The 27,852-nt window shown below is 39.8% G+C and overlaps 1 protein-coding gene across 1 annotated transcript in view; it reads right to left on the bottom strand.

Moving 5' to 3' along the window:
* Window positions 1–1,948: 1,948 nt before the first annotated feature.
* The window catches only part of prkdc (protein kinase, DNA-activated, catalytic subunit), a 40,976-nt gene continuing 15,072 nt past the window's right edge, over window positions 1,949–27,852 (bottom strand). The window contains exons 33-86 of the mRNA XM_023398093.2: window positions 27,610–27,818; window positions 27,359–27,491; window positions 26,952–27,110; window positions 25,820–26,023; window positions 25,463–25,651; window positions 24,847–24,951; window positions 24,570–24,737; window positions 24,225–24,352; window positions 23,772–23,979; window positions 23,363–23,541; window positions 23,098–23,266; window positions 22,865–22,930; window positions 22,718–22,781; window positions 22,422–22,570; window positions 22,123–22,263; window positions 21,756–21,875; window positions 21,493–21,636; window positions 21,113–21,264; window positions 20,395–20,526; window positions 20,126–20,237; window positions 19,711–19,835; window positions 19,400–19,549; window positions 18,858–19,031; window positions 17,951–18,049; window positions 17,584–17,794; window positions 17,268–17,442; window positions 16,879–17,082; window positions 15,519–15,634; window positions 15,225–15,356; window positions 14,952–15,128; window positions 14,494–14,702; window positions 13,995–14,133; window positions 13,576–13,764; window positions 12,211–12,435; window positions 11,866–11,974; window positions 11,566–11,668; window positions 11,308–11,467; window positions 11,048–11,222; window positions 9,214–9,407; window positions 8,776–8,959; window positions 7,854–8,014; window positions 7,342–7,553; window positions 7,148–7,235; window positions 6,929–7,072; window positions 6,544–6,751; window positions 6,396–6,463; window positions 6,072–6,292; window positions 5,805–5,897; window positions 5,345–5,431; window positions 5,130–5,201; window positions 4,638–4,839; window positions 3,265–3,453; window positions 2,726–2,865; window positions 1,949–2,602 (exon numbers count right to left, since the gene is read on the bottom strand). Coding sequence (XP_023253861.1) covers window positions 2,398–2,602; window positions 2,726–2,865; window positions 3,265–3,453; window positions 4,638–4,839; window positions 5,130–5,201; window positions 5,345–5,431; window positions 5,805–5,897; window positions 6,072–6,292; window positions 6,396–6,463; window positions 6,544–6,751; window positions 6,929–7,072; window positions 7,148–7,235; window positions 7,342–7,553; window positions 7,854–8,014; window positions 8,776–8,959; window positions 9,214–9,407; window positions 11,048–11,222; window positions 11,308–11,467; window positions 11,566–11,668; window positions 11,866–11,974; window positions 12,211–12,435; window positions 13,576–13,764; window positions 13,995–14,133; window positions 14,494–14,702; window positions 14,952–15,128; window positions 15,225–15,356; window positions 15,519–15,634; window positions 16,879–17,082; window positions 17,268–17,442; window positions 17,584–17,794; window positions 17,951–18,049; window positions 18,858–19,031; window positions 19,400–19,549; window positions 19,711–19,835; window positions 20,126–20,237; window positions 20,395–20,526; window positions 21,113–21,264; window positions 21,493–21,636; window positions 21,756–21,875; window positions 22,123–22,263; window positions 22,422–22,570; window positions 22,718–22,781; window positions 22,865–22,930; window positions 23,098–23,266; window positions 23,363–23,541; window positions 23,772–23,979; window positions 24,225–24,352; window positions 24,570–24,737; window positions 24,847–24,951; window positions 25,463–25,651; window positions 25,820–26,023; window positions 26,952–27,110; window positions 27,359–27,491; window positions 27,610–27,818 — 8,271 coding nt within the window. The 3' untranslated portion in view covers window positions 1,949–2,397. The remainder of the gene's footprint in view (window positions 2,603–2,725; window positions 2,866–3,264; window positions 3,454–4,637; window positions 4,840–5,129; window positions 5,202–5,344; window positions 5,432–5,804; window positions 5,898–6,071; window positions 6,293–6,395; window positions 6,464–6,543; window positions 6,752–6,928; window positions 7,073–7,147; window positions 7,236–7,341; window positions 7,554–7,853; window positions 8,015–8,775; window positions 8,960–9,213; window positions 9,408–11,047; window positions 11,223–11,307; window positions 11,468–11,565; window positions 11,669–11,865; window positions 11,975–12,210; window positions 12,436–13,575; window positions 13,765–13,994; window positions 14,134–14,493; window positions 14,703–14,951; window positions 15,129–15,224; window positions 15,357–15,518; window positions 15,635–16,878; window positions 17,083–17,267; window positions 17,443–17,583; window positions 17,795–17,950; window positions 18,050–18,857; window positions 19,032–19,399; window positions 19,550–19,710; window positions 19,836–20,125; window positions 20,238–20,394; window positions 20,527–21,112; window positions 21,265–21,492; window positions 21,637–21,755; window positions 21,876–22,122; window positions 22,264–22,421; window positions 22,571–22,717; window positions 22,782–22,864; window positions 22,931–23,097; window positions 23,267–23,362; window positions 23,542–23,771; window positions 23,980–24,224; window positions 24,353–24,569; window positions 24,738–24,846; window positions 24,952–25,462; window positions 25,652–25,819; window positions 26,024–26,951; window positions 27,111–27,358; window positions 27,492–27,609; window positions 27,819–27,852) is intronic.

The following is a 27,852-nucleotide window of genomic DNA, read 5'->3' as shown; positions in this document are numbered from 1 at the left end:
AGGAATATGAGGAGACAGTTTTTGGAAAAAGCTTGTCTCAGGCATACACAGAAGTCCATACTAAACTTCCGCCAATGCTCACAGAAAGCGCTCCATCATCTCCAGAACCCTCTTTACTGGGAAGTGTGGGACATTGTTTTGGAAGTTTATGGTCTTTATTAAAAGTGATGTATCATGGTTTGCCATGGCAGACACTTTTTGTTTGAGTTAATGTTTGGATTTTGCCACTTCCCGTTTTATTTTGTAGTTGGTTTCTTTGTGCGTCTCAATGTTTTTACTTCCTGTCTTGGTCCTGTTTCTCTGTTTGGTGATTGTCTGCCCCGCCCTAATGTGTTTCACCTGTGTTCAATCACCCTTACCTCCATTGTGTCTATGTAGTCTCTGTGCTTCCCTTTGTCTGGGTCGGTTCGTCTGTTCATGTCAGCTGTTATTTTTCCCATGAGTTACCCGTTAAGTCCTTGTCTTCCTCGTGCTTCCAGTTCCTGTGTTTCCCTGTGGTTCACCAGTTTTGTAAGTTCTTCCGTTAATAAACATTTTTTGCACTTCATCCCCATGTGTTGGCTGCATTTTGGTCCAGCCTTACCTGCACTGTGACATGATGAAGAGATAATGGAAGTAAATCCTTGCTCCAAAGTAAAGTGTTGGAAAAATGGCAAATGAAAAATGGACCAACATAGCTATGTGTGAGTTCCAGTACCCTTACTATGGTGAGCAGTGTGAGATGAGCTTAGAAAGTTACAAGAGACGTCTCCAATGGGAACCTGAACGCAGAACCCAAGCCCCAGAACGATTTCACAAAGGCATGTCAGTACCAGCTGGTAATCGTAGATCTCGCCGGCATCATCATAGACGCCGGCAGTGCGCCCAAAGCAAACGTACTAATTGGAGATATAGCCCGAATAACCAATGGCGTTCTTCACGTGAGAAATCGCGCGGTAGATCTCAGCAGTGCACCAGAGGGCGCTCTGCAAACAACCCGAACAGCATATTCATTTTGTGGTTCCCTTTGCAAAAACAAACCCACTGGAGTTTCATAATGTTGTACAGTATATAAAAACACAACAATGAAACTTTCCATTTCTGTTCAGGAATAAATGATTACCATGTTCACCAACTCTGTGCAACAAATTGCACATTTGTTCTAATTTGTGTAAAAATATATCCGTTACATTATTCAATTGTAAAATGCAACAAATCTGTCCCTATTGTTGATGCCCTTTATGAATGTGATCGTGTACTTATACCTGTGTGACTGAAGCCTGATGTACCTGCTGTCAGAATAATCTTGTATAGACTTTATAAAAAAAAAAAAGAAAATTTTAAGCCTTGAATTGCTCGCTTACAAAAAATGTAATCAACTGCTGTCTTTGCTTCTTTGAAATCAAGTGCTTTGAATATAAAGGATATGACTGAATATAGTGGCTCACATAACAATTGGTAAATGCTGCTGTATGTTCTAATGTTCTTATTAAGTGTACACAGGTGTCAGAGTGTCATTAAATTGCAACTGAAGATGAAACGATGCTGTAAATACAGTGTGGCTCAATAAATAAAAGTTTGTAATCATCTATAATGCAATTCCTAGCATTGGTAAATCCTCAGCTTGGTTATTTCAATACTTTTTTACAGCATGAATTTTCCGCTATTAGATGCATTGGCCATAAATTCATTGTCACTACAGTTACAAACTACAAACTTTTTACAGCCATGATTTAAACCTTCAGAGGTGAGTGTTTCATACTGAAAAATTAGATTTTTGGTGGAGTATCTATGAATCGAGGCAAGATTTGTCATCTTTGCAGAGATGATGCATTGGATATATTTAAAAGAGCATTAATATACTGTCAACATTAAAGGAGTCTGATTAAAAATAACTATCTTTAAAATCCACCTCCCCATTTTCTTTCTTTGGTTGCAGAGGTCAAGCAGTTCATATCTTATGAAATAATTAATATGCAAGTTTGCAAGTATTAATCAGTTACAAATGTTGACCAAAGTCATCATGTATTTTGTACATCATCCCCTCAAACTGCTGTTTATCTTTTTAGTTTTATTTGAAACTGTTACAAGATATTAACAAACAATGCTAATCTGTGGTTTACTTCAAATAGAGTAGAAGTATTACAATTCCCAAATTCCATCCTTCTTCTAGACTAGATTTCCTAATTTTAAGATTGTGATGTTCAGTATGAGATAATCCTGCCTTACAAACTAATACATGAAAAGTATGTCACAGGTATAAAAGTGAGAACATTTGCGATCAAATGGATCTTTAAAGTCCACTGAATACAAAAATTTCCTACACACTTCCAGAGAGTCTAAGTCATCTGTACGACCCTGTTCACCTATGATGAGATTTGTTTCCCACTTTCACCATATATTTCACCAATCAAAGAATCAGATCCATGGTTCCCAGCCCACCCAAACCCTGCCTAGCACATTTGGATCCATGGCTTGGTCAAGCAGACAGTCCACCTGCTTCTCCACTGATAAGCCTGCAGCAGGAAGTTTCGCTCGAATGTTGTGCTCCGCAGTCCCCAAGGCCACAGACTGCATCCCCGCGAAGGCAAGGTCCTTTTCAAAGCCCAGCTTCAGCTCCTCACTGACAATATAAACCAACATCTAATCACACACAAGTGAAATGTCTTTTTGAAGACAAAATATGGTATTTTGGATTGAAACCACTAAAAGTTGACCAGATTAAGATCATCGTGAAGTTAAATACCTGGTTATAGCAGCTGGATTTGCTCCCTCTAGTTTTCGTCTGGCAAAGTCCACCTTCTGTAAGGGATACCAGTTGATCTCTTTGGTGTTTACACTCTCTGTCCACGTGCCTCCTTTCTTCAGTTGTTTCAGCTCAAAGTTCTGTGGAACAGCAATGAGAAACATTACTTATACTGCAATTTAGCTACAGTTTACTGTGTAAAGGAAGGAAAAGTTAGAACAGCAACCTACAGTTAAATCAATTCAATCTTTCTAGCAAAAATCTAGTTATGAAAGAACTAAGCATAAATCAATTAGCCTTAGCACATGATGTCTGCCTTGGGGAATAGGTCCTAAAGCTGCTGCTACATTTTACAAAAACTCTAAAAGACAAAAGATCTGATTCACATCACATATTCCATCTTCAACACATTTTAAAATTCACTTATTTACTGACATCCCAAGAGATTTTGTCAAATGCCTTTCTGTCTTCTTCATCTACAGTTCACATGTCAAACGCTCAATGTTTAACAGGATCTTTGTTGCAGGACTGATGGTTACCTTCCAGTCCAGCGAGGGCTCCTTGACGAACACATCCATGGTGTTGAGCAGAAGGTCCGGTTCAGCCCTGTAGGCTCGCAGGGAGTGAACCATGACGCTCTGGATTAAACCCGACTCCTTCAAGGGTTGCATGAGAGTCACAAACTGTCTGGTCAGCCGGAAGGGCATGAGCTCAGGCACGGGGAGGAACTGTGAGGAAGGATTGCACAGACAGATTTTTTCATACAGGTGATGGCTGTGTTTTTTTAAACAAGGTTTAACACATCCACACACAAGAGACACAGTTATTATTTGAACTTGGACCGCTGTGGTAAAAACTCAGCCTTGATATACGGTATGTGCTCAACCAGGTGAGCTACTGGGGCACCCTAACCATATGGAAATTTCCATAAATGAAATATATGTACATATAAAATAAAAACATATGTAAAGATTATATATGAAACTTTTAGAAATTGGAACAATTTCATATATAACTCTGCATAGCAACATATAGCCCACATTAATATGTATATTTATGTATGCAAGCTCATATTGTAAACATATGTTATATAAATATATATCCATCCAAATGCCTGTCAGTAAATGTCCAAAGGTCTGAGACCATTTTCTCAGGATGGGAAATTAGAGATGTTGAAAGTTAACAAGAAATTAATAAGAAAGAAGATATATAAACATATAGAATTTCTATATGTATGTTGTTTTAATAAACTTGCATATATACATTTTCGTTATATAGAGTTGCAACATGTTATAATATATGAAAATTCATCATAAATTTTTAATATATGTACAAATTTTACTATGAGTATTTCACATGTGTTATATACTTACAGTATATCTTCATATATCCAGAAGATGTATATATATGTGATAATAATCTATCCCTTTATAGGTGGCAACATCACTCTTGATATAGGGACACACTACACAGTATGTCATACATTACATTTCTGTATGGGATCGATTGATGTTACATTATTATCATATGGGAATCGTGGTATGAAACGGGAGCTGGGAGCACAGTCTGGAAATGTTAATGCATTGACTTTTGACTAAAGCATTTTTTTAAGTCAACTCTGCCACTTTTATTCTCTTCTCTATTCTTTACTCTATTCTTACAGTAGCTTTTTAAATGACAAGTTTATTTTACAGCGTGTGTGTTCCTTCTCTCCCCTTTCATTAATAATTATAAATAGCAGTTTCATAGCTGCTCTTTGTCTAATGTGTTCTAACCCAGACACTTGGTGTTTACACATTTGATTCTACTCTTGTTTCAGTCAGACAGGTATCTGATTTTCCTCTGGGTGTTGATCTAAATGTATTTTAAACAGCTGCTCTGACAGATAACACTGTTTTTTCGCTTGACCGACCTGCGTGGCTGAACCGAAAGCATGACCAAAGTCGATGCCAATCATGCCTCCTGTTTCCATGTTGATCATGAAGTTGGACAGATGTCTGTCTCCAATACCTAGAATCCAGTGGCTCACACACAGCAAAGCATGAGAGCTGGTGAAGTGAGACCGCAAGGAGAGGAAGGCCTCAGGACTGTTGCACATCTTCAGAAAAGCTCTCCTGGAAATTAAAAAAAAAAGAGAAAACATGTTTTACTGTAAGTGTTAACTTTAATGAGGGTTCCTCCACCATTTTACACCATAATTATTAATGGCTTATCGGCTTTGTTTTATTTAAACCAGTCTTAGACACACTATCTGTAAATGTAATACCTACAACAAATTTATAATATATATTAGACATTTTAAGACTTAATTTTCCTTATTTTAATTTCAGACTTTTTAAGACTTTTTAATGACCTGCGGGAACCCTGTTAACGAGCATTTGTTATTATTTTAGTCTTTACTTACTTCAGGAGATCACTGGGCACGTGCTGCATCACTTTCAAAAAGTTGCTGACTGTATCAGCACGTTTTGCTTTCCTGGGAAAGAATAAATACGTTTAAGCTCATGGATGTCTGATATTTTATATTTGATAACGCCATGTTAAAAAAAGATGAATCAGATAAAATTAGTAACTGTTTACACTGTTTTATAAACAAAAATAAACAATGAGGAGACTTACTTGTAAGCCAGACCATACAGTGAGATAGGATTCACTTTTGAATTTGGAGCAAAGGTTGAGAGCCACTTATTGTAGTCTTCAACAGGCCTGAAAAAGAAGATATTACTTATAATATATATATCACGAAATATAAATATCACTAGTTTACTGTGGAGAGCTGATTGTTGTTAATACATTTACATAGCTGAAAAAAAAAAATCTGCACCTTTTGTGTTTTTTAAACATATAACTTTAAAATGAAATATGTTTTTGTTCAAGAAAGAAATTCAAGAAAAGAAGAAATAAATCCCTCGACAGCGGCACCTCATGTACAGTAATCTCAGTTTGTGTAAGAGGAGATTTTCTGTGAAGTTTTAGGTGATATAATAATAATACAAAAAATAAAAATAAAAAATAAAAAATCCTTTTATGGAAATTTTATTGGACAGTTTTTAATAGGTGTGAAATGTTTACAATGTACCTCTGTGCACTTTGCTTTTCCTTGTCCGTCATCGTGGTATTAAGGAAGTCTTTCAGAGTACAGGTGTTCTCCATCCATTCAATGAGGCCAATTCTGTAAAGGCAGTGAAAGTCATAAATTCATAAATGTATTAATTAATAAAATTATTGTTGGACAAAAAAATAAGTTTGGTATTATCAGGAAACTGTTGTGTTTTATCCTTTTCTTGCTGGATACCACTTTAAATGAAAATCTAATCAAGTTAGATCTACATGCATTAGTTTATACCTTGTGGATATGGGAATGACTTGATAGGTGCGGAGCTGCAAGCCTCTGTGTGTGCAGGCAGCATCACGACTCAACAAAATGTTCATGACAGCAAAAAGCTGCTCAATGCGTTGGTCCTGGCGGAGGTCCTCCCCACCCTTCACCAAGAAGGGGTGGTCCCGCTCATCATCCCCACGGATGATCAGACGTTTGGGACGACGAATGGATGACATCACCTTTACCTGCAGGACATAAATTCACACCAAACTTCCTCGTCAACATGCAAAGGGAAATCACACTTAACAGGCTGTTCGAACGTTTTACTTAATAACAATAAAAGCATACCCTTTCATCAAAGCCTGTTATTTTTGCATGGTACTCTGGCAGAGGTTTAGATCGCCCATCGTACTGTCCTACAGAAAGAGGAAAAAAGTTTGGCATGAACAACACATGTCAATACCAACAATATTTCCAGGGTTTTCAAGGTATTGACCTGGGATCTCCAGCTCATTGCTGAATGTGTCTGCTTTAAATCCGCTGAGCCAGGGCGAGTATTCCTTCAGGTTCCCCGGCTCGGTCAGAAATCCACGCATGGATACCGCCATTTCATCCACCTGCCGCACAAAGCTTTTGTCTTTCCTCTTCTCAAACAGCTTGCTGCCTTTAGCTCCCAGCAGTTTCTCCACATCTTTACCAAATTTCTGTTAAATCAAAAGAAAAAATGGCTGCATTAAAAAAATAGTAACAATAAAAACACCAAAAAGTTAGATACTTCTTGTTTACCATTTGAAGTTTATGCATGTATTTTTCATTTTTGCATTTGCATTATGTGTTTTTTTGATTGTATACGAGTTGAACGATCAAAGCAAACTACAAACCTGGATAAATTTCTTGCGAAACGTTCCATGACCATCTGCGTTACGATCCCCAAGCGAAGAGTGCATCTCGTCATACATGTTGCTCATCCTCTTCTTGTCAAAGTTTGGCTTTTCCAATTCATTTTTCACATAATCCCACCAGTCCTGTGTGGACCAAATGAAAACAATCAGTGACAGGCCAAAAAACATGGAGGATCCGTTCATGGTTGAACTCGTTACCTTAAAGATCATGTCAGGATTTGTAAGCTGCTGCAGTGCATCCACAAACTTCTTCACAGCTCCTCCCTTGTCCAGCATGCTCCTCAGCCTGTTGACACAGAAACAATTATCAGATAAATAAATACATTTTACTATCACACATACTGCAGTATCATCTCTCTTTGTTCCCCAAGTCAAAACATCAGGCAGTTTACCTGTTGACAAATTCCTGCTGATGGTGTCCCGTGGCCGAGTCCTCAAACTGGTAAGTCTCGCTGCTGATCATGAGAGCGTAAACCAGGGCCTGAGGGTAACACTCTGCTATCTGCCCAATGCAGTGTTGCACTGCCACAGCTTCGGGCTTGTCCAGCAGGGCAACCATTTGACTGATCCAGCTAATCAGCATCCAGCAGGGAACTGACATCATCTAAATACAGACAGTGCACATACAGTATATGATACTAATGAAGGCTACTCGTGACAGCAGTGATGTAGAATCTGATTTACGAGGCTTAAAAATGTTGATTTAATCATTATTTTACACTGTTCACTAATAGATTCTACAGTGAGAGCAAATACATGTCAGCAGTGACAGAACTAAAAGATGGAAGAATTTTAGACATACAGTATATTCTCCATCAGTCCTGAAAGGGTTAAATGTATGAATATGCAAATAAACTTAACTGAAGTAATGTGGAGGTTACATCCCTGGTCTTCACACACTAACCTCTTTTGTCATGATATCCAAGGTCTCAGAGGGGTACAAGTCGATGAGCTGGAGCAGACGTGGGAACCTGAGGCGAGCGTCCTCTGAGTTCATCTTCAGTGCCTTCAACATGCTCTCCACCACATGAACAGGCAGCGACAGAAGGTCTGGAGACTGGCTTTCTGTAACAACAGAAAAAGCAGTGGAAAACGGTTTCAACTAGACCTTGATATACTTTTTTTTTCCCCCCAGTTGTGCAATAAAGTTATCGCAAATGTTTCCAGCAATTCTCCAACCAGAGAAATAAGTGATTTTAATCATGGTAACTGCCTGTTTCATTTCGTCACCCGTCAATAACCTCATATCTCCTATGCACATGTGTTGGTGTTGCGGCTTTTATCTAGTTTTAAGTCACATTCTTAAGATACACTTTTCACACCACGGTCGTTTGAAAGATGAAGGATTTTAGTCATTGGACGTCTGGATCAGAGAAAAAAGCTGTGGATAAGCTGAGCTCTATGGATAATTAGCTGCTGTTAAAAACCTCTTCAATGTCTGGATCATAAGTTATCAGAGGAACAAAGGTTTGCAGTCTCCCAGCCACTCCCTGGTGTACACTGTCGGTGAAACACTGACTTTAAATGTGAAACTACTGTATTCTGTGTTTTTATTGGTTCTAATCATGTAGTTCGATTATTTTGGAAAGGAAGAGATCTCTGTGGATAATTCAGCTCTAGGTGAAAACCTCCTGAACGACTGACACGGAACCCAAGCAGAGAGAAGCTGATGATGAAGATGGTGGTGAAGACAACAACTCCCATGATCCCACACTACTTCATGGCGTTACCAAATGCAGTCTTGTTTACTTTGATTGAGAGACATACTGTGCGTTTCACTGTTCAATAAAAGTGCACAATTACTCACTAGTACTACTATTACTCACCGGCATCACTCTGCTCCTCCTCTCGTAGTCGTTTGTCACAGAAGTTAGCCAGAGCCATGTACGTCTCTGTGATGCTGCTGCTCTCCACAAAATCCTGACTGTAAGACTGAAGCTCTTCATCAGCCTTTCTGCTAGCATCACGCAGCAGCTCCAGTGCTTGTAACTGCAGCCCCGCTTCCACTTCCTGTAGGATAAACAGTCTCATTCTCTACTAGATAAATCTTCTTAAAACTACAAAACAGGGTTAGCAGGACATACTTGGCTGTGGCGGCCAAAGTACAAACTTTTCTAATCTAGACACATGAATCACAGTTTAGCTCCTGCAGTTTATACCACTATAATCCACATTTTGACATTTGCATAAAAATGCCACCTGTTCTATCCAGACTGGTCACTAGATTGTAAATTTGAAAATAAAATAAAAAAAATTAGAAGTACCTTTGGATTTTCAGTGGGCCAAGCAACTCTAGAAAGTCTGACAACTCTCTCCGCTTTCTCACGTTCAATAGCTCCCAGGACCGAGGGGCTTTTGCTTACAGCTGTGGCCAGGATGTGGAAAGACGTTCCCTGGAGCACCTTTTGATATCTGAATACTTTAGCTGTGGCCCTCTCACAGTCAGCCTGAAGGTCCTCTGCAGAGAGAAGAGAGCTGACGTGAAACATATCAACAGGCAACAAGACCGGTTGACATCATGTTTGGGCCCAGGTGCGTGTTACTGCCAAAAATTGAAATTCCCTCAAGGCATTACTGATGTGTTTTTTGAGGACTCGGCCATCGGACACCAGCAGCAGGTGAGGAGGGGTACAACTTTAGTGTCTTTTAAAACTCTTAAAACATTCTTTTATCAGAGAGCTTTTATGATTGTTTGATATAATGTTGTGTTTTAATCTATATTTTCATGCAACTTCCTTCTGTTTTAGGATGTATTTTTTTCTCTTGTTTTTAATTCCCCCTTTTCTTTCTGTAAGGCACCTTCTAACTTTAGGAAAAGTGCTACATAAATAATGTTTATCATCATTATTATTATTATTATTATTATTATTATTATTATTATTATTATTATTACACCAAGGGTACAAGGAACCTACTATAATTAATTTGTCAGAAATTTTACTTCCCTAAAATAAATGGCTTTTTCGAGGGCCTAAACATGCTCAAAAAGTCATGCAGATGTGTCAGGCCTGGTGAAAATTTACATATATTATGGGGTGTGGCCACCTAGAAAATTTCAACAAGGCACTACTCGCACTGTGTTTCACCTACATGTATTTTACCAGCTCGACATTATATTTGATTTATCTAATCTTAAGATCTTTACGATTCTAAATTGTGATGGTTTTCAGAATTTCAATGATTTGCACTGAAAAATCAACATTATAACTCCAGCATGCATTGTCCAAACTGCCCTTTATATGTTTTATCAGAGTCCAAGCTTGAAGACATCTATATGTCAATATTTAGATATAATCATAGCGCCCCCTTGTGACGACAGGGAATGTCATGTTTTACACTTTGCTGTACTCCTCCTAGCAGGTTGATCACAGCCACCCCAAATGTTGTCATAAAATGATTGAGACCATGATGACACTTCATACAGAAAATTGACTTTTCATTGAATGGCCTGAAGGTGGCGGTGCAGTGAATTTCAGTCTTTTCGCCACAAAACAAGGAAAGTGCTGTAACTCAAACATACATTCTTCAATCTGCATTTCATGTTTTATCAAAGTCTCACAATGAAGACATCTGCATGCTAATATGAAGTCATATTCACAGGGCCACCTACTGAAAACAGGAAGCATCCCTTGAGTAATTATCATCATTTGATTTACATGACCTTTGTCTGCTCTACACTTGAGATACAGGAACATAATGTGTGTTGGTTGCGTGGTCTCTGACTTCACACAGTGGACACAATTATGATTGCAAATAAATATGCAATAACTGTTGTCCTTCGCCGCACGGTTCAAGCAGGAACTCTTAACCTGCAAGTCCAGTGTCTGGCGGTTGCTACGATGCTTGGCTGCTTTAACTGGCCTACTGCGAGCGGCCCTGAGGAGTGCAAGGGCCCGCTCCATGCTGCTTGCAGCTTCAATTATTATCATTATTATTTTTATTGTTATTGTTGTTGTTATTGTTCACTACATTATCACAAAATCTGTCAAGTTGAATGTCAAATTTCATCATGAGATTAACAGATACAGTAACGATGTTTATATACGGCTGTCATTCTAAGTTGTGTAATAATGTAGAGGAGTTCTTTTCATGTCTTACCTAGGAGCGGGATGATCTTCAGCATGGAACTGATTTGCTCCCCAGGACCCAGAGCCTGGCTGCGTTTATGGCTGTAGCGAGTAAAACTGTGGACCCACTGCCTCAACCAGCCTCTGTTTGTTTTGGCTTCTCTGTGAAGATCCTTCAGCAGCTTGGTAGCAACGGCAAAGTTATTCTGAAACATTACAGGTCAAGGATGAGTTTTTTTAAATTTCCATAGTTTATAAAGAGCAAAAATACGACAACAGATGTTTCTTCACCTGCTTCCGTGCGCTATCAGCCATGTGAAGCTTCATATTGAACTTGCATTCGTTCACTAATGTCTCAATGTCACCCTCTGGGTCTGAACCATCAACCTCCATGCTGTCACTGGGAGCGTGGCCTCTCAGCTTATCCCTGATCTTGTCCAAGAAAAAGCATCTGAACCGTAGACATCAAATTTGAGGCTGTGTCAAATTTGGTTATTTGACAATCTGAAAGATTTTGTAAGCAAAATGTTAAAAACCTGTTCTTCTTACCGAGATGTAATGATATCATCCCATACTTTCACAGGATCCACTTTAGCATCGGGATACCGCTCAGTCCATAATCTGACGAGCCGCTTGAGGCCATTCACAGACACTAAGGAATGAAGTACAAAGTAAGTTACTAGATTGGGACAAAAAAAACTTCTATTCAAAGTATTAATGAAAGACAGATGCAAGAAATTATTCTGCAGAAAAACCCTTTCGGGAAGAGAGGAAAAGACTAATCTAACTGTTCATTTTACGTATTTATATTCATTGTTGTTTGGAGTTTTAAAGAAAGTATCCACGCACCATCTCCTTTAATGAACAGCAGGAAGTCCTGGATCTCAGTTAAGGCCTGCACTGACTGCAGGATGGTCAGCCGACTTTGAGTAAGCAATGTATCCACACTGGAGTAACTCTGTATGAGGGAAAGAGATTGAGTGCTAACTGTCGCCCCGTTTCTGTCCAAAGATGCATTTCTGTACATTCTCTGCCAACTCACCAGATATTCCTCACAGTATGGACCAGTTCTCCATATTGCATATCTACAATATACATTACCAACTTTTCTGCCTTTAAAAAATTAATGAATTATGATCTTTCTTGATCCAAAACTTAGCAGGCCATAGACAAAAGAGATGTATAACAGCAGACCTCAATGAAGAGCTGCATTGCGTAGTTGGTGTAGTATTTGGCGCGGTCATAGTCTTCCTGCAGGATGTAGAGCAAGCTGAGCTCCTGGCTGTAATGACTTTCCAGGAGCTTTTTGCGCTCCTCCACCCTCATGGCTTTGTCAATGAAGCTGAGAAGAGTTTGGTCCCTCTCACCCTGCTGCAGCTGCTTCAACATGCTGCGAATCATGTGCTGCAGGTACATTTCCTGCCGCAAAGGAAAAAGACTCACGTTAGCAAAGCATCACAATTCATGTGCATGTACCTGATACTATCAAATTAAGATAATTCTAAAAAAATCCTATGCTTGCACTGCATTACCACAGGAACTTGAGGGAAGCTTTACTTCCAATGCTGTTATCATGTTGTGAAATGATACAGATTTATTTTCTTTTTCTTGTAAAATTTAAGCTCAAGTGGGGCTCCCGTTAGTCCTAACCACAGCAGATGGAATCCGACCTCATCCCCTCTCTCTCTTCACAACCTTCCTGTCTCTCTCTCGCTGTCTCTATCACAATAAAGGCAAAAATGGCCAAAAAAATTACTTAAAAAAAAAAAAGAAAAAGCTTAAGTAGAACAGCAGGATCATATCAATAAAAATACCTGCATTATTACATAATATAGGTTCTCATTTCAGGCCATCACTGCACGTTCAATATGAGAGGAATTCAGCAATGGTTCCCAACCTGTGGGCTGGTGGGCCACAAAGGTATTGCAAGTGGGGCGACGAATCATTTGCAAAACAGTACAATTTTGATTAAAAGATGCAAAAAAAAAAAAAAAAATTATATATATACATACATATATATGTTTTCAAATGTTTTACAATGAAATGATCCTTAAAAACATAAAAGATTTATGAAAACTACTTTCATTGTTTTTTTCCCCCTCATATTAAGGACTATCACAGTGATAAGCCAATGTTAAAACTTTCATGTTGTCACTGTTGCCACATCGTATACTTGTTTGCTATCTCAGTCTGTTGCGCACTAAAATAATACATCCATGGCAAAAAACTTGAGAATCAAAATGGAAAGCTGGTTAGCAACAGGAAGAGTCCGAAGTAGAGAGATGCTACAAGAGTCTACAAGTGATCTCTCCCCAGTCAAACAAAAAAAGAAAATTGAGCTTCCCATTTCAGTTCAGTCCTGAATGTTTGATCATTATCATTGAAATAAAAAGGGCTCCTGGAAAGCATTTTTTGTCCGACGTATTGTTATTGGCCGCCAACTCTTTTGAGATTCTCAAATAGTTCTATGAGATGGAAAAGGTTGGGACCCGCTGACCAAGAGGGTGGCGGCCCTCCCTGGTACACAATTCCTGGATTGTGAAATGTCACTTCTGTTACCTGGTAGAGAGGTTCTGACCACATCTTCTCGAGGTCTGGTGGCGAGTTTTCATCCACGTACACAGTGGAGCAGTACTGAAGAGACTTCCACTCAGTCAGATGACTATAGGCCTCCATTGCTGCTATTTCCCAGAAGTCCTTCTCAGAGTCAGTGGGCTCACCATCACGCCAATCCTCAGTGTTCAGGGCCTGACATTAAAGAAGAAAGTTTCCTCTCAGCCTTCTATCCAACTTGGATGACTTATTCTACATAGCTTTACACACACAATCTGGTAAGAAAAAATCCATCTGTGTTTTAATGCTACCTGAACACTATGCTAGATTTCATAATTGCATTTCTACAATAACTTTATTCACAAGTAAATTAGGAATCAACCACTTGCTTCTACTGTCATGGGAGAAACCCATGACTTATGTACCTCATTATAGAGCTTCACAGCTTCTGCAAAGTCAGTATTCGCTTCGGCTTGAAGAGCAGCACAGGTGACTGACTTGGTGCCAACTTTACCACCAAAGATGCCACGTACAACATCATAATCCTCCAGAGATCTGTACAGCCTAGAGAGCAGAGGAAGCCAAGAGCATAGTCAGTATTACACGTAACAAAAGCAATACAATTATCCACAAGAGCGTGGGCTGTAGACGTAATGCAGCTGTCATAGTAACATTGTGCAAGGCCAGAGGCAACATACATGAATGTAACAGTCTCCACAAGAAAAAGGAAACTGACAAGATGATGTGGCATTAGAACATATATGAGAGCATCCCTGCATCAATGTATTTATGAAATTAATTTTGTCTATCTATAGTCAGTTATTAATAGTTTGGTGTGCCCAACCTCAAATCACAGTTTTATCATGGTGTTGTCCTCATAAGGTGACGAGCAGAGCTTCTAACATCGAAGAACTAGCAGTGTACCTTGCAAGGTGGATCCATTTCTTGGTGTCTGGTGGGATTTCTTTGCGTTCTCGTGACCGTTTGGCAGGAGGTTCACCCTGGACACTGGCATGCAGTAAGCTCTCCTCCAGGAGCAGGATGCCTGACGGCTGCTGGAGACTCACCTGGCAGGTGGAGCTGATGGCTACTGGATCGAGCTGCTGCAGGTCCTTATGCTGGTAGCACATGTCCTAAGAAGACAAAGAGCAGAATATCAACTCAACTTGTCAGCTTTCAGCCTTACAGTTTGGGATAAATAAAGTACCTGTCTATCTTCAACCTTTTTTCTTTCTGGCCATAAATACATTACCGTGGAAGTAAATGTAGTCCGGTTGCAGTAATTAATACATACTTCTACTTTAATTTTGACACCATCAATGGATGCCATGGTAATTTACAGATTCAAGACTTTGGATTACAGCAGCTGCCGAGGGTCGTACCTGCACACAAGCTATAAATGGAGGGAAGCAGAGCGTACTCTTGCTCAGGAAGGCATTCATGTTGCCCCGCAGCTTTTCTTTAATCCTTCCACTCTCCCCTGGTTTGTCTTTTTCCATTTCTTGGAGGATACCAGCAAACAGGGAGCTGAACAGCTGTTTGGCTAAAATCGGGTCTTTCTGCGAGGGAACATGCAAAGATTAAAATCGAAATGATAGTACATTTACAACCTGAGCCTTTAGCAGAGAGGACACAGAAAGCAGACGCAGTCTTACCTGGGCTAGCGCTTGCAGGGGGGCGATGAGACTACTGTATGGGATCTGGATGTCTGGAAAGTCTCCCACTCTGTAGTTACGATAGAGAGTCACCTGAGCCTCTTTTCGCAGCCGTTGATCAGCTTTTTCTTCCTGTGGGACAAAAACAGAGCCACTGATGGTTAGAGACACACTCAGTTTGTTAGTGACAGTAAGCACGGGATTATTCATCAATCAATCTTGAGACTTTTTTTGTGCTGCCATCCAACATTTCAAAAATGAATTGCTCTAAGGATAAATGTGGCTGTTTGGTACCTTTTTCTTCCTCTGCTGTTGGATCTCTTTTTGTGCAAACCTCAAGCCGACTTTCTCCTGATCCTTGAGAAATCTGCGCCTCAGTCTCAGGATGTTATTACGCTGCTCGGTTTCTGCTGTTGACACATTGGCATTACATATATTCACATTAACACAACTTCAATTCATTTAAAAAGTTTAACCTCTACAAACTAGTGACTGAAGAGAACATCTGACAAGTATAAATGATCATTACTGCAAGAGCATTTTAACACAGGTTCTTGCTTATTGGGTTTGGTGCTTACCATATTTTGTATTTGAGTTTCCCAGATAAAATAAGGATGCTGAGTTACCCTTTCACAGTTAAACAGGTCAGATTCACCAGTGTTAAAACTATACTCACCATCTCACAGCAACGGGTAAAAGCTATTAACCTTTATATGAAGCTTCATCCCCACCACCCTTTGAGCTACAATCAGGTTTTTCTCTATTAAATAGCGAAATAGTTCTAACTGTGTAACAGCTCTCACCAAATGTTTCTCCCTTAGAACATACTTAAGAGTAGGGTTGTCACCAAAACCGATACTTTGGTACCAAGTCGATGCCATGTGGCAAAAACCAGGACGGTACACGTTTTTTCATGGTATCGACGGTACCGAAAAGTACTGACAGGTGACGAGATTGATAGTCACCCTCTTAGGAAGTAACATAAGATTGACATCCTATTGAGGGAGGCAGTTGAATGAGTACTCGTCACGCCCGTCACTAACTGTATGAGCAACTTATCTCACAGTGCAAAAGTGTCTTATCTCAAAAGTGACAGTAATCTACCAAAAACATGTGTAAAAGAACATTAACACTAATAACTGCATCACTGGCAACATTTGAGTGACTCTGAACACATTTAAGCGCAGTTTCTCCGGCACATGCTCGGCCTCTGCCCACCCAAGGGAGGATGAGGAACGTCTACTACTAGGCTGCAGTCTAGCCGCAATAACGAATGGAAAATGGCGACAAGTTCAGGCACACAACTTGGTCCAGCTGCAGCACCTGGGCTCGTCGAAAGAAAAAGCCAGAAGAGGAAATACTTTGCTTTCGAGGCGGATGATGAGAGGTCGATTTTAGAGCCGTAAAAGCCCATTTGTAAACGGTGCCTGTGCACTTTCCAAACCACAGTTGAAATGCTCTGCAATAAGTGCAATATGTGTGTTTTTTTTTTTTACCGTGGTATCAAAATAGGTATCGAGAATCTTTTAATTTCACTGGTATTGGTATCGACTACTAAATTTCTGGTATCATGACGTCCCTACTTAAGAGTGTGACATGAATAATATTTATGCTGCATATTAAAATACATGTGTGATGTTTCTCAGAGACTAACCTCTAGTGCGACTGTCCACCTCATCGCTTGGTGCAGTGAGGCGCCTCAGGCCAAATCCTTCCCCTACTGGTCGTCTTGCCGCCGTTTGCCTCTCTGCTTTCTTATCAAACACCAACAATGAAGACAGAGATTCAGAGCCGAGTGTGTGCTCCGCTAGCGTATCCACACTGCTGCCTGTCAGCCAGTTATAAGCTGTACGTCGACCTGGGGGGGAAAAAAAAACAAAACTCAACAACATTTAAGAAAAAGTGGTAATTCCAAATAATATGAAGTACAACAAAAGTGAATGCATTTTTCCGTTCCTCTTAAAATGTACAGAAATGTCGTCCGGACATTTTACAGTCTCATGTTGCTGCTCTAATGTGGGGGATACTGAATTACAGCGGTACCTGTTGTTTGGGTTTGGGTGAACTCCAGAGAAGTCTGAGTGGCTCTGAGTTTCCCCTTCATGGCTCCAGCCTGGGATGCAGCCACACTCTCTGGGCCTTGAGAGCTTTGGGTTTCAACAAACATAGGAGTCATCACTGTGCTCCTAAAGCGCCAGTTGGAATCAATCACATAGTCCTAAAGAAGAAATTGGAAAAATGGAATTAACACATCAGGCTCATGGGTAGCATACAAATAAAATAAAAAAAACTCATACTAGACAATTTCAAACAGAGCCAGAGAGGAAGAGAAAAATAAATGCAGCGTATCTCCACTGACCTGGAAGGTACACTCTGACAGAGGATACTCAAACATGTTTCGTTCGAAGTCAGGACTCCGGCTGGTCATTTCCAGCAGCAGATTGGTCACCAAGCTCAAGAAACACCTTTCTATTTGACATGAGTACAGGGAACCAAGCACCATCAACATTCGGTCAAGAGTCGTAGTGGGAAGGCGCTTCTCCTGACTCCAGAAGTTCTGAACATAAAGCCTGAAAACAGAGTGGACAGGGATGGTCTTCTCAATCTGAACATTTCAGATTCTATAGTAAGTTATTGGGATTACTCTTCCCTGCATTATTATTAAGACAGTGTATGAAATAAATAAAACATAAAACAAGGGCAAGTGAGAAATGGTGGGTACTTACTGAAGGCCTTGGTTTTCTTCGGACAGTCCCTGAAGTAGTGTTTCTTTAGCTGCATTCAAAACCTCCACTGAAGTGCTGTCGTCCATGCTCTCTGCATCACTGGCAGAATAAGAAAACAGTGTATCATTAAAGATGGACTGCAAGCAACACTAAGTATATCACTATACATGAATAATGCAGTCCAGTGACCTAACAGCAGAATAATAAAAGGTTATTAAGTAATTGCAAATCCATTATAAAGGAGAATTTGCACCATTTACTAGTTTAGCTATTTGGAATTTATTTTGCCCCACATGGTTTAATAGTTTAAAGGTCCCATATTATATAAAGTTAGGTTTCCATGTCTTTTGTTTGATTAAAAAGCAGGTCTATGTTCCATATTAATACTGTTAAAGTATTTAAGCGCTCAGTCCACAGAGAAATACACACAACCTGTATTCAGCAACTGAGCCTTAAAACGAGCCGTCAGGACTTCTGGAACTTTGTGATGTAACAACAAAACAGTTACCGCCTTCAGCTACGCCCCAAGCCCCGCCCACCTGGAACCAACTTCTCACTTTTTCAGGATTTGGTATCTCTGGGCCTTAACTTGAAATCTGCTATATTTCTATTTGATCACTCAGAAAACAGTCAGCCAATCAAAAGAGAGGCTCAGAGCTTCTCCTCTGAATGGCTCACCGGGAGAAGCCTGAGAGAGGAGATGAATTGGTTTAAAATAAATATATCTTCTTATGGATATCAAAACTTATGCAAATAAAAAAGTGTTAAATATGGGACCTTAAAATTTTGCACCCCTTGGGTCAGATCAGAAAATATTACACAACAACATTATGGCATAAATGATGTAAATAATAAGAAAAGTGGGATATGATGATCTGTTTGAGAGCAGAGGCCCAAAAAGGCTCACCTGTAGTTGTCCTGGATCCACATGAGGATGTCATACATCCTCTCTCTGCACACTGGTGAAGGATGGGAGACAAACGCTGTCACAGCTCCCAGCAGCTCCTGAAGCTCAACTGGAGTCAGGAGGCCAATAATCTTGTGGACAATATCCAGACACATTCTCTGTCTTGCTTCATCCCTGAGTGCACGGAAGAACAACATGCAGAAACATGACTCAGCACAATTAAACATTCAGTAGTATCCTTTATTTTCATTTGTTACTCAATAGCTTCCAAGCTAAAGGGAGAATGCCCTGACTGTGAAATGTCTTGTTTTTTCTGTATTTGCAGATTACATAGGATTTAGACAAATTGTTTTGTGTGACATTCATTGTTTTCTAAAAGGCAATCCCAGCACATCTTGTACCTGATCAAAACCCTCCAATCTTTCACTTTACTGAAGAGGAAAACATGTTGGAAGTGACGTCACTATTTAGCACCATCACTTCCTCAAACCAGAGTGACTAAACACCTGCCAAACATGGAGAAGAGTGAGGCTGGGACATACCTATGGCCCATCATCTGAATGAAGCCTGTGGTCTTCAGCTGCATAAAGATGTCTGGGATGACATCAGCTCGGCTCAGGACACACTCCAAACAGTGAGTCTTTAAGATGCCATGCAGCTTTGGCAGGATGGAGAACACATAGTTGACAAACCTGAAAAAAAAACAAAAAAAAAAACCTGTATTTACTTAGGTAGGTAACTCAACCACTAGAATACAATTAAGTTCATTTTTAAGTCTCTGGTAGAGCCAAAAGCAATTTGAAATTATTTATATCACAGAGAAAAAATAAATACATTTGAAATATAAACTCACCGATCCATAAATGGAGGAAAGTGCTTTGACACTTTGTTCAAGCAAATAATAAACTTGTCATCCATGTGTGTTTTCTTCAGATTTGCTATCTTACTGGCAGCAAGACTGACAAGTTCTTGATGTTGCTGAGACAAGAATGAAAAATGAAAAATAAAATGTTGCAGGTGAGTCATATGATAAATGTGATGAACTTAAAATCAGAAAAATAAGACAAATATATTGCAAATAACGTAACACACACAAGAGGATTTTATCATTAAGCTATTCATCTACTGACTTTAACTAAGAATTAACTTATGAAAATAAATGTTCATTCCATTTGAGATCTTTCCTCGTAAAGGTGAATTAAGCAGTAATCAGACATGAACAGAAATGAAATAAAACTGATTCAGTAAAACAGAGATAAGGCTCATACATTGTCCGTTTTATTCATATTCTTCAGGATGAGGCCGATGATTTCAGCAGCAGCTGAGTAGACCTCTTTATACCTCACAAAGGACATGTTGTTGGTGAGAGACTGGATGTACCTGAGAAACCACACAACATGGAAATGATTTAAGATACTTGCCAAGATGGCAGCGTGAGCTACAACACACATTAGTAAATACACTGCTCCCTGCTTCATGGCAGCTCTCAGGTGACACAGTACAATGTGCTGCCATTTAGCTACCAAATATAGTTTACCTCTCATACTCAATTTCACATGAGGCATTGTAAGCAGGGAGGTTGTTGGCCAGGATGATTCCCAGCAGCTGAAGTCCAACCGAATTGTCTTTGCTGTTCGGGTCGGTGCCGCAAAACCGCTCGTATATCAGACTACAAAGGCAAAAAGAGAGATAAGGCAAAGGACAGGTTCACTTCCATTTGTTAGCATGCTACCAAATGTTACATCATCGCCATTTTCTAACGTGCTTCTTCCTTACATAGACATTTAAAGCTGAAAACAACAGATAGGCTGAATTCGACTCTGTTTCTACTTGGGTTTTAAGGAAGATTGAACCATCAGAGGATTGGTCAGAATGCCTTCATCTTTGTTTTTATTCCAAATGATTAAACTTGAGTTTCAGTTTTTTTTTTTTAACTTAAAATACACAATTTAAAAGAGTTTATTGGTCTGGCACTTCAGTCCCAGTCTATTCAGCCGACACAAGAGGTTTTGATGATGATAATTAGATTCAGCTTGAACAATAATAATAGCTAAAGACAAAACTGGTTGCATAATATATAATATATATAATAAAAATATAATGACAACACATTGCTAATATTCATATGAAGAACCCTTAAGATATCAAATTGAACCAGGACCACTCACTCTGTATTGTCGATCTGTGTTCTGCTGTTTCCACAGACCTTGTGTCAAATGCACATCAGTTGTTCAATGAGGATGTGCAAGTCCTACCTGTAAGGCACATGCAGACAGTCTTTCCAGCACTCTACCAGAGTGCGAATGATCTCCAGGTTGTGTCGGAAAACAGCCCTCTTGGAGTGGAAGCTGTGCTTCATCAGGAACTCCAACAGCCGGTTGGCAAGCACTTCATCTCTAGGGTTACCCTGAGACACAAAATACTAATAAAAGTTGATGAATTTTATATGATAATACAATGCAAGACTGACAAGAGGAAATTGGTTATACCCTTAAAATGTGCTGAAACTGAATTGCAGCTGATTTGTTGCCATATGTTGGAATTTTCACATTAAAAGTTACTACAAATCTTGATGTAACGACACAAAGTATAAACAATTTATATTTGCTGCCTTCAAAATGGAACTCTTAGTAACCTTGGGATTGGCCAGGCTTGTCCAAGAGAGCACTGTGACCACAACATCTACCACCATGAAATGTATCCCTTCTCCTCCATTTTTTCCACAGACGACAAGCTGCAAGAGCGGGCCGAGCCAGTGCTTGGCATATGGTCGAAAAACCTGGAAAGATGCAACAACAGCAAAGATTAAATCCATATAGTATCGTCATATCTATTAATCTTCAAATACAACGACTGTGTAAAATTTGTATGATGGCAAGACCAGATGAAATCATTCACCTCCTCTGTGTTGATGATCAGCTTTGAGATGAAGAGTCTAATATTCAGAGGTGTTGCTGGATTTGATAGTTTTCCATGTAGAAATTTCATCCATGGAGGAAGTTCACTTGGCTCGTTTCCCTGTTTCATGAACAGAGAGGAGAGCATACCAAATGACACACCATCTGAACACACTACAGTCATATCTATACATTATAATGTTAATGAAAGACAGCGGCTAAATCACTAGATCCAATTTTATGTTTTGGCAATATATTTAATATGATCTTACGTATTTTCTGTCATTTACATTAAGTATGATGAAATTATCAAAAACCTTTCTACAAACAGAAAGTTCAAACCTGCATTACTCTTCTTTACCACTGACCTGTTCAATTTTGGGGGTTATGTTGCTCCTTTGCATGTGTCCAATAAGAGCAGTCAAGGTTGCCATACATTCATGCTGATTTAGCTCATCCATTTCCAGGTCCACCATTGCATCCTGGGAGGGATTTGTCTCCTCTGTCTCCTACAGTTACAAACATACAACCAAGCCTCTTGTCAACAACAAAAACACATTATACTGTATCTTTTTTTTTTTTTTAAACAATGTATATTATCATTATTATTACAAAAAAAAAATGCTAAACCCATGAAGATTTGTAGGAAGAAAATCACATGACTAACTCTTTTTGCAACGGTGCGTCTTTGTCCTTCTGGGTTTTGGGAGCTGAAGGAAAAGCTCTGGACTCCGGTGGAAAAATCAAACTGACTCATCTCCTCACTCAGGCTGCTGTCGGCCATGTAAGACTGGGAGGACAAGTAAACTGGCGCTTCTACGGAAAAGACAGAAATCACACAAGCGCTCATCAACTTTTACATGATAATGGTCTAATAATTAAGCCTTTACACTGCACTGGACTGGAGCCAGAGCGTGCAGTCAAATGATAAGATGGAGAAATTCCAAAAGTTTCAAGCCACACCTCCATTCTCCTCGTTCACTTCTTTTCTTATCATGATGTATTTCTTCTTCCTCTCAAGTGGTACCTACGTTGATGAAAAAACAAATGAATAAGCCACAACTGAAACTCAAAGTATACTCTTGCAAAAAAAAAAAAAAAAAAACATACCTCAATTTCAACTGGGAAATTGTAGGTCCGTTCAACATCAATGATATTTTCCAAAATGAACTGATTCTGTGAAAGAAAAGAAAAAAACCATCGGTGACATGCTTTTAAGTTCTTCAGCCACTGTTCTCTTTCCATGGACGAGATAAAAAGAAACTCATAGGGTGGAGGATGAGACTGATGACCGAGGTGCTGAAGTCAGGTGGAAATATAATATAATATATGTCTGCCAGTACCTTCTCTGGCTTCTCACTGAAGAGGAAGCCATGGTAGAATTTGGGCTCACTGAAGCTGCAGCTGATGGCCGCAATGGCACAGTTGTATGCAGCACAGTGAAAGTGTCTCCTGAGTTCAAGCAGCTGAGTCTCACCAGCCATGTTCTCAGTGAAAGCTTCAAAACACGACCTATTATGAAATTAACAATAATTTTTTTTTTTAAAAAGGGACATTTTGCATCACTGTCATGTGACTTCTTGAAATTGAAGTTTTGGGGAGTCCTACTTGATCAAGGCCTTGGACAGCTCGTTCCCCTCTGTTTTGTTTGAGCGACAGTAGGCTTGATTGATGCGGGATTCCTTAGAGTAAACCTCTTCTTTAGGAAGCTGAGAATACAGGAGCTCCATCAGCTTGTAGCAGCCGTTCTTCTTCAGCAACTGGAGCTCAAAAGCTGTTTCACTTGACTGAAATTAAATAAATAAATAAAATAAGCAAAAAATATTTATTTTTTCAATATAAATCTTTTTAATTGATAAATACCAGATTAATGGGGCAAATCTAGAACAGGGTATTATCCATAATTCCATAGTTACCACAGTAAAAGTTAATAAATAAACCTATAACAGTGATTAAAGAGGTTATTGTGTTACTAATATCTCCAAATAATTCCTAAAATATAACAGAAGAAGCAAACCTTGGTGAAGCGACTAAGCAGCAATTCAATTATGTCAGAGACGTTTGCCACAAAGAAGTCACTCAGGGCCGTGGTGCTGCAGTAAGAGGCCAGAGGCAGCAGAACCCTCTCCATCATGGCCTGCAGCATGGAGCTCACTGGCACGTCACCCTTCTGGATCACCCCATACACTGTGCAGAGTAGCTGTAGCTGCCGCTCACTGCTTGACCTAATCAGACGTTGATTAATTATTATTAATTAGACACAGGGAAGTGAGCACAATGAAAGCAACACCTGTAATGGAGCGTTACAGGTCTAGACAACATTTCCACTGAGGTTTGTTTCCAGTGGACATGATATGTATTTTGTCGTTACTATCTGCAACTGTACTTGTTACGTTACACATAAACTCGACAAAGAATGAAACCTCACGTGTAACTTTATTTTCTTGCAGATGAAGGAGGCTTTACTAACCTCTTTGCAATTCTTTGGAAACAGGTTTGGAATTGCTCCTCCATGATGTGTTTTCTGTCTCGACACAGAATCCCCGACAGCAGTTTGAGCAGGAGGGGGCTCTGAGAAAGCTCCAGGGCATCCAGCAACTAAGAGGCAGAAATGTTACAGTTGGTGTCACTGTACAAAATTACCACCTCCCAAGTAACAATTTCTACTGAAACCACTCTTTGGTCTTCACCTGCCTTTACACATCATCTCCAATGGTAACAGTGCACTTTAACTAAAATTAAAGTGAAATGGTGACTCCTTCCTTATTTACAACTCAACCTGCAGCAGAACCTCATTCTGTACCACAGACTTCACCTTTCGAATACAGTCCATGTAGTTGTTGCGGTGAAGCGAGCCCTTAGCAAACTCATCGGACTGCATGGGGAAGTGCGACACTACCAGGGCGTCGAGGGCTCTCTGCAGCTCAGCCAGCGGCTCCTCTGGGAGGGTTGTGAAGAAGGGCAACACCAACAAGGCCTGACTCTAGACGGATGAGAAAACAAACTTAATTTACATGAAAACAAGAAAATTAAAAATCACAGTAATTTGAAATAATCCAGTAAAATGACAAAACTCATATCCTCTATGTTACCTTGAGATTCAGTGGCAGAGTCATGTCCACCAGCAGCAGGGTGAAAGTGGAAAACACCTTTCTGAACGCTTCATGGTTGACATTGGAGCAGACAGACGAATCAATCTGATGAGAGGGGGAAAAATGTCTGTGAAACAAATTTGCATCTAAAGACACAGTGTGTACCTTCTGCTGCTAAGAGTCTCTCAAATCGAAACAATAACAAAGGACGGCAGAAAAAAAACCCAAAAAACGGTAGAAACACTGAAAACAGCAGTTTCACGTTTAAAATCGGGGATATGATGTCATTGACAGGTGACCAAATGAAACAAACCGTTACCATGATTAAAATCAAGTATTTCTCTAGGTTTGAAAAGTGCTAGAAACATTTGGGAGAATACAAGTACACATCTGAAGAAAATATATAACATACCTCTAGTCATTTTTATACATTTTAATGTGGAAAAGTTATATATTATATACTTTTTATACTTGCATTATAGTGCATTGTGCAGTTTTTTTTTTTTTTTTTTAAATGATAATGATTTTTATTAGGATTATTACATGTGAATGTATTCACTTATATGAAGGATTTATTTTGGTAGGGGACATAGTCGTAACTTTAGCTTAATTTCACCTGTAGGAGCTTGGAGAGCAGCAGGAGAGTAGCAGTTTTGCTCTCTGGAGTGGAAGATTGTCCTTCCCACCACGACTGCAGACTATTCCACCTTCTTAGCACCTCTTCAACGAGCTGTTTTCCCTGCGTCTTCCTCACAGAGCGCTCTCTGAAGCTGTGGTCCAGCAAGCCATTCAGCAACGTGCTCACCTGACGAGACATTCAAGGCAGAAAAACTCATCTCACATACAGAAAACAGCAATGCTCCTTTACATGTGCACTTCTACTACGAATGCCTTTGAATTGCTTACAAAAAAGTTTTGTACAAACACTGAAAACAATTCAGACAGACAGAGAGAAAAGTTGAGGAGGCGTTACCATGCTGGGATTTTGGGAGGAAGCATTCATGAGGTGTGGCACTGTGGTGTCGAGGCTTCTCAGCAGCTCGGTGTTGACGGTCGTCTGGAAGAGGCTGTAGAAGTACTCGCCATGCGAGAAGCTCAGGAAGTTATGGCTTTGACTTCCAGATATTGGCACAGAAAGCATGATGGTGTTCAGCAGCAAGTCCACTAGCTTCTCGCTCTGCACAGGAATAATAATGTATAAAAAGGAGGCAAACAATGAAAACAGTTGGTGCCTTCAAAGCAAAGGAAAATTTGTCTCACACTGATAGTTCTTTATATTTATGTAGTGGTCTAAGTATATTTTGTGTTTTTACAATCAAATGTTCAAACTGTGAGTTTAATTGTGTCAAAAAAATCCAATATCCATCTGCCACATTCCTATTTTTGGCTGGACCACAACAGCGGGGCCAGTCCCTGACCCAGCCAATGCCCCTGACTACCAAGCCACAGTGTGCAAACAACTTTCATTACATGTATCATTATTGACAAAGGACGCTGAATAACTAAACATAAGACACACCGAGCAGATAGAGCAAGAGAGAGGGAGTGAGAGAGAGAAGTCATCGGTAAGGAGGCTTCGTACTAAGAGCTATGACCAGCTCTACTTATCAAACAGAGGGAGTTGGACATAAAGACCTGCCTCTAATAAAAGTCTGTTACGTTCTGGAGTTGAAAGTAAATAACTATTGTGAATTCCAAAAAAAAAAAAAATTTGGTTTGACTCAAAGTGTGATCCCCAATAGCTCAACTGGTGTGCGTCATCCTCTTTCCCTCTCTCTCTCTCTCCCTTTTTTCATCCGTCTTTCTCACTATGACAGAAATAAAGGCAAAAGCCTGGAAAAATAACTTAAAAAAAGAAAGATAATCTATCTCTCCTTACTTTCTCTCTGAGTATTTATAAGTAAATACAGCTGGAATCACACCTCAGTCTTTCATTCATCTGTTTGGTGATTTTGTCAGATGACGTCACAGTTATAAAATCAGGATTTCACCATAGGTGGTCTGATGGTGCCACATACTAGGTTTGACCTGCTGCAGCTCCAATTGCTCATGGGCAGTTACAATCACCAAACCCATCTAAAGAGCAGAAGCACAGAGGCACTGACCTGTTGACTGAGAGAGAAGGCGAGCTGAAGGAGGCCATCTGCCACCCTCCTGGTGTTTACGTCCAAGGATGGAAGTGCGTTCCTGTCCTCACCGGGTGCTATGCCTTTATACACCGTCATTAGAAGTTGGTAACCCAGGGATTTGGCATAGGCTGAATCCTTTAAGAAAGACATTAACACAAAAAAAGTGTGGACGATACTTCATCTGAGAATATACAAAAAGCACAAAATCCATCTAAGATCACAATATGTAATTAGTCCATTCGGTTACATGTATGAATGTATCAAGTCAATTTTTCAATATGTTTTGAGTGTTTGATGATCAATAAAACTGAGTTGTGATACGAATATTTAGCTCAGTTTGGGGCTAATGTTCTATCACACTGGAATCGAACCCAGTCACATACCTGGCTGTGCAGGATGGAGCTGAGGAAGCCGGCTTTGTGGATCTGCTTACAGGAAAACAGAACCATTTCCATCTGGTCGTGTTGGCTCAGAGTGCCTGAATGGTAAAAGTCTACAGCACACAACTCCTCTACACTATGGAGGTCATTAAATAAATTGAGAAAGAAAGAAAAATATGATTAGTTGTTAATAATGGCACTACAATTCACGATCATGGTCTCAGGGAACGAGCACTCGTAGATGATTAACATACCTTTTACGTGAGATCTTTGTTCGCAGGCTGCTTTCAAGATGACTGCGGTAAGTTGAGCTCAGCAGGGCTTTCAACAAAGGAACACACACTTCTGGTAGGTTCTTCATCACCTCCACATCTGCCATGTTGAAACCAACAGTGGATGGCTCACACACCGCCAGCGCAGTCAACTCAAAAAAAACTGCGCAAAAAATATCGTGCTCCAGAAGCTGTAAATATAGACAGGAAAGGGTGAGAAAATAA

This window comes from Seriola lalandi, unplaced genomic scaffold (assembly GCF_002814215.2).
Source record: "Seriola lalandi dorsalis isolate HSWRI2012SDOR001 ecotype SW California unplaced genomic scaffold, Sedor1 jcf7180002054972, whole genome shotgun sequence".
In the NCBI taxonomy this organism is placed as follows: domain Eukaryota; kingdom Metazoa; phylum Chordata; class Actinopteri; order Carangiformes; family Carangidae; genus Seriola; species Seriola lalandi.
The sequence above is the reverse complement of the archived record's forward strand: the minus strand, read 5'-3'. Positions and strand labels throughout refer to the sequence as shown.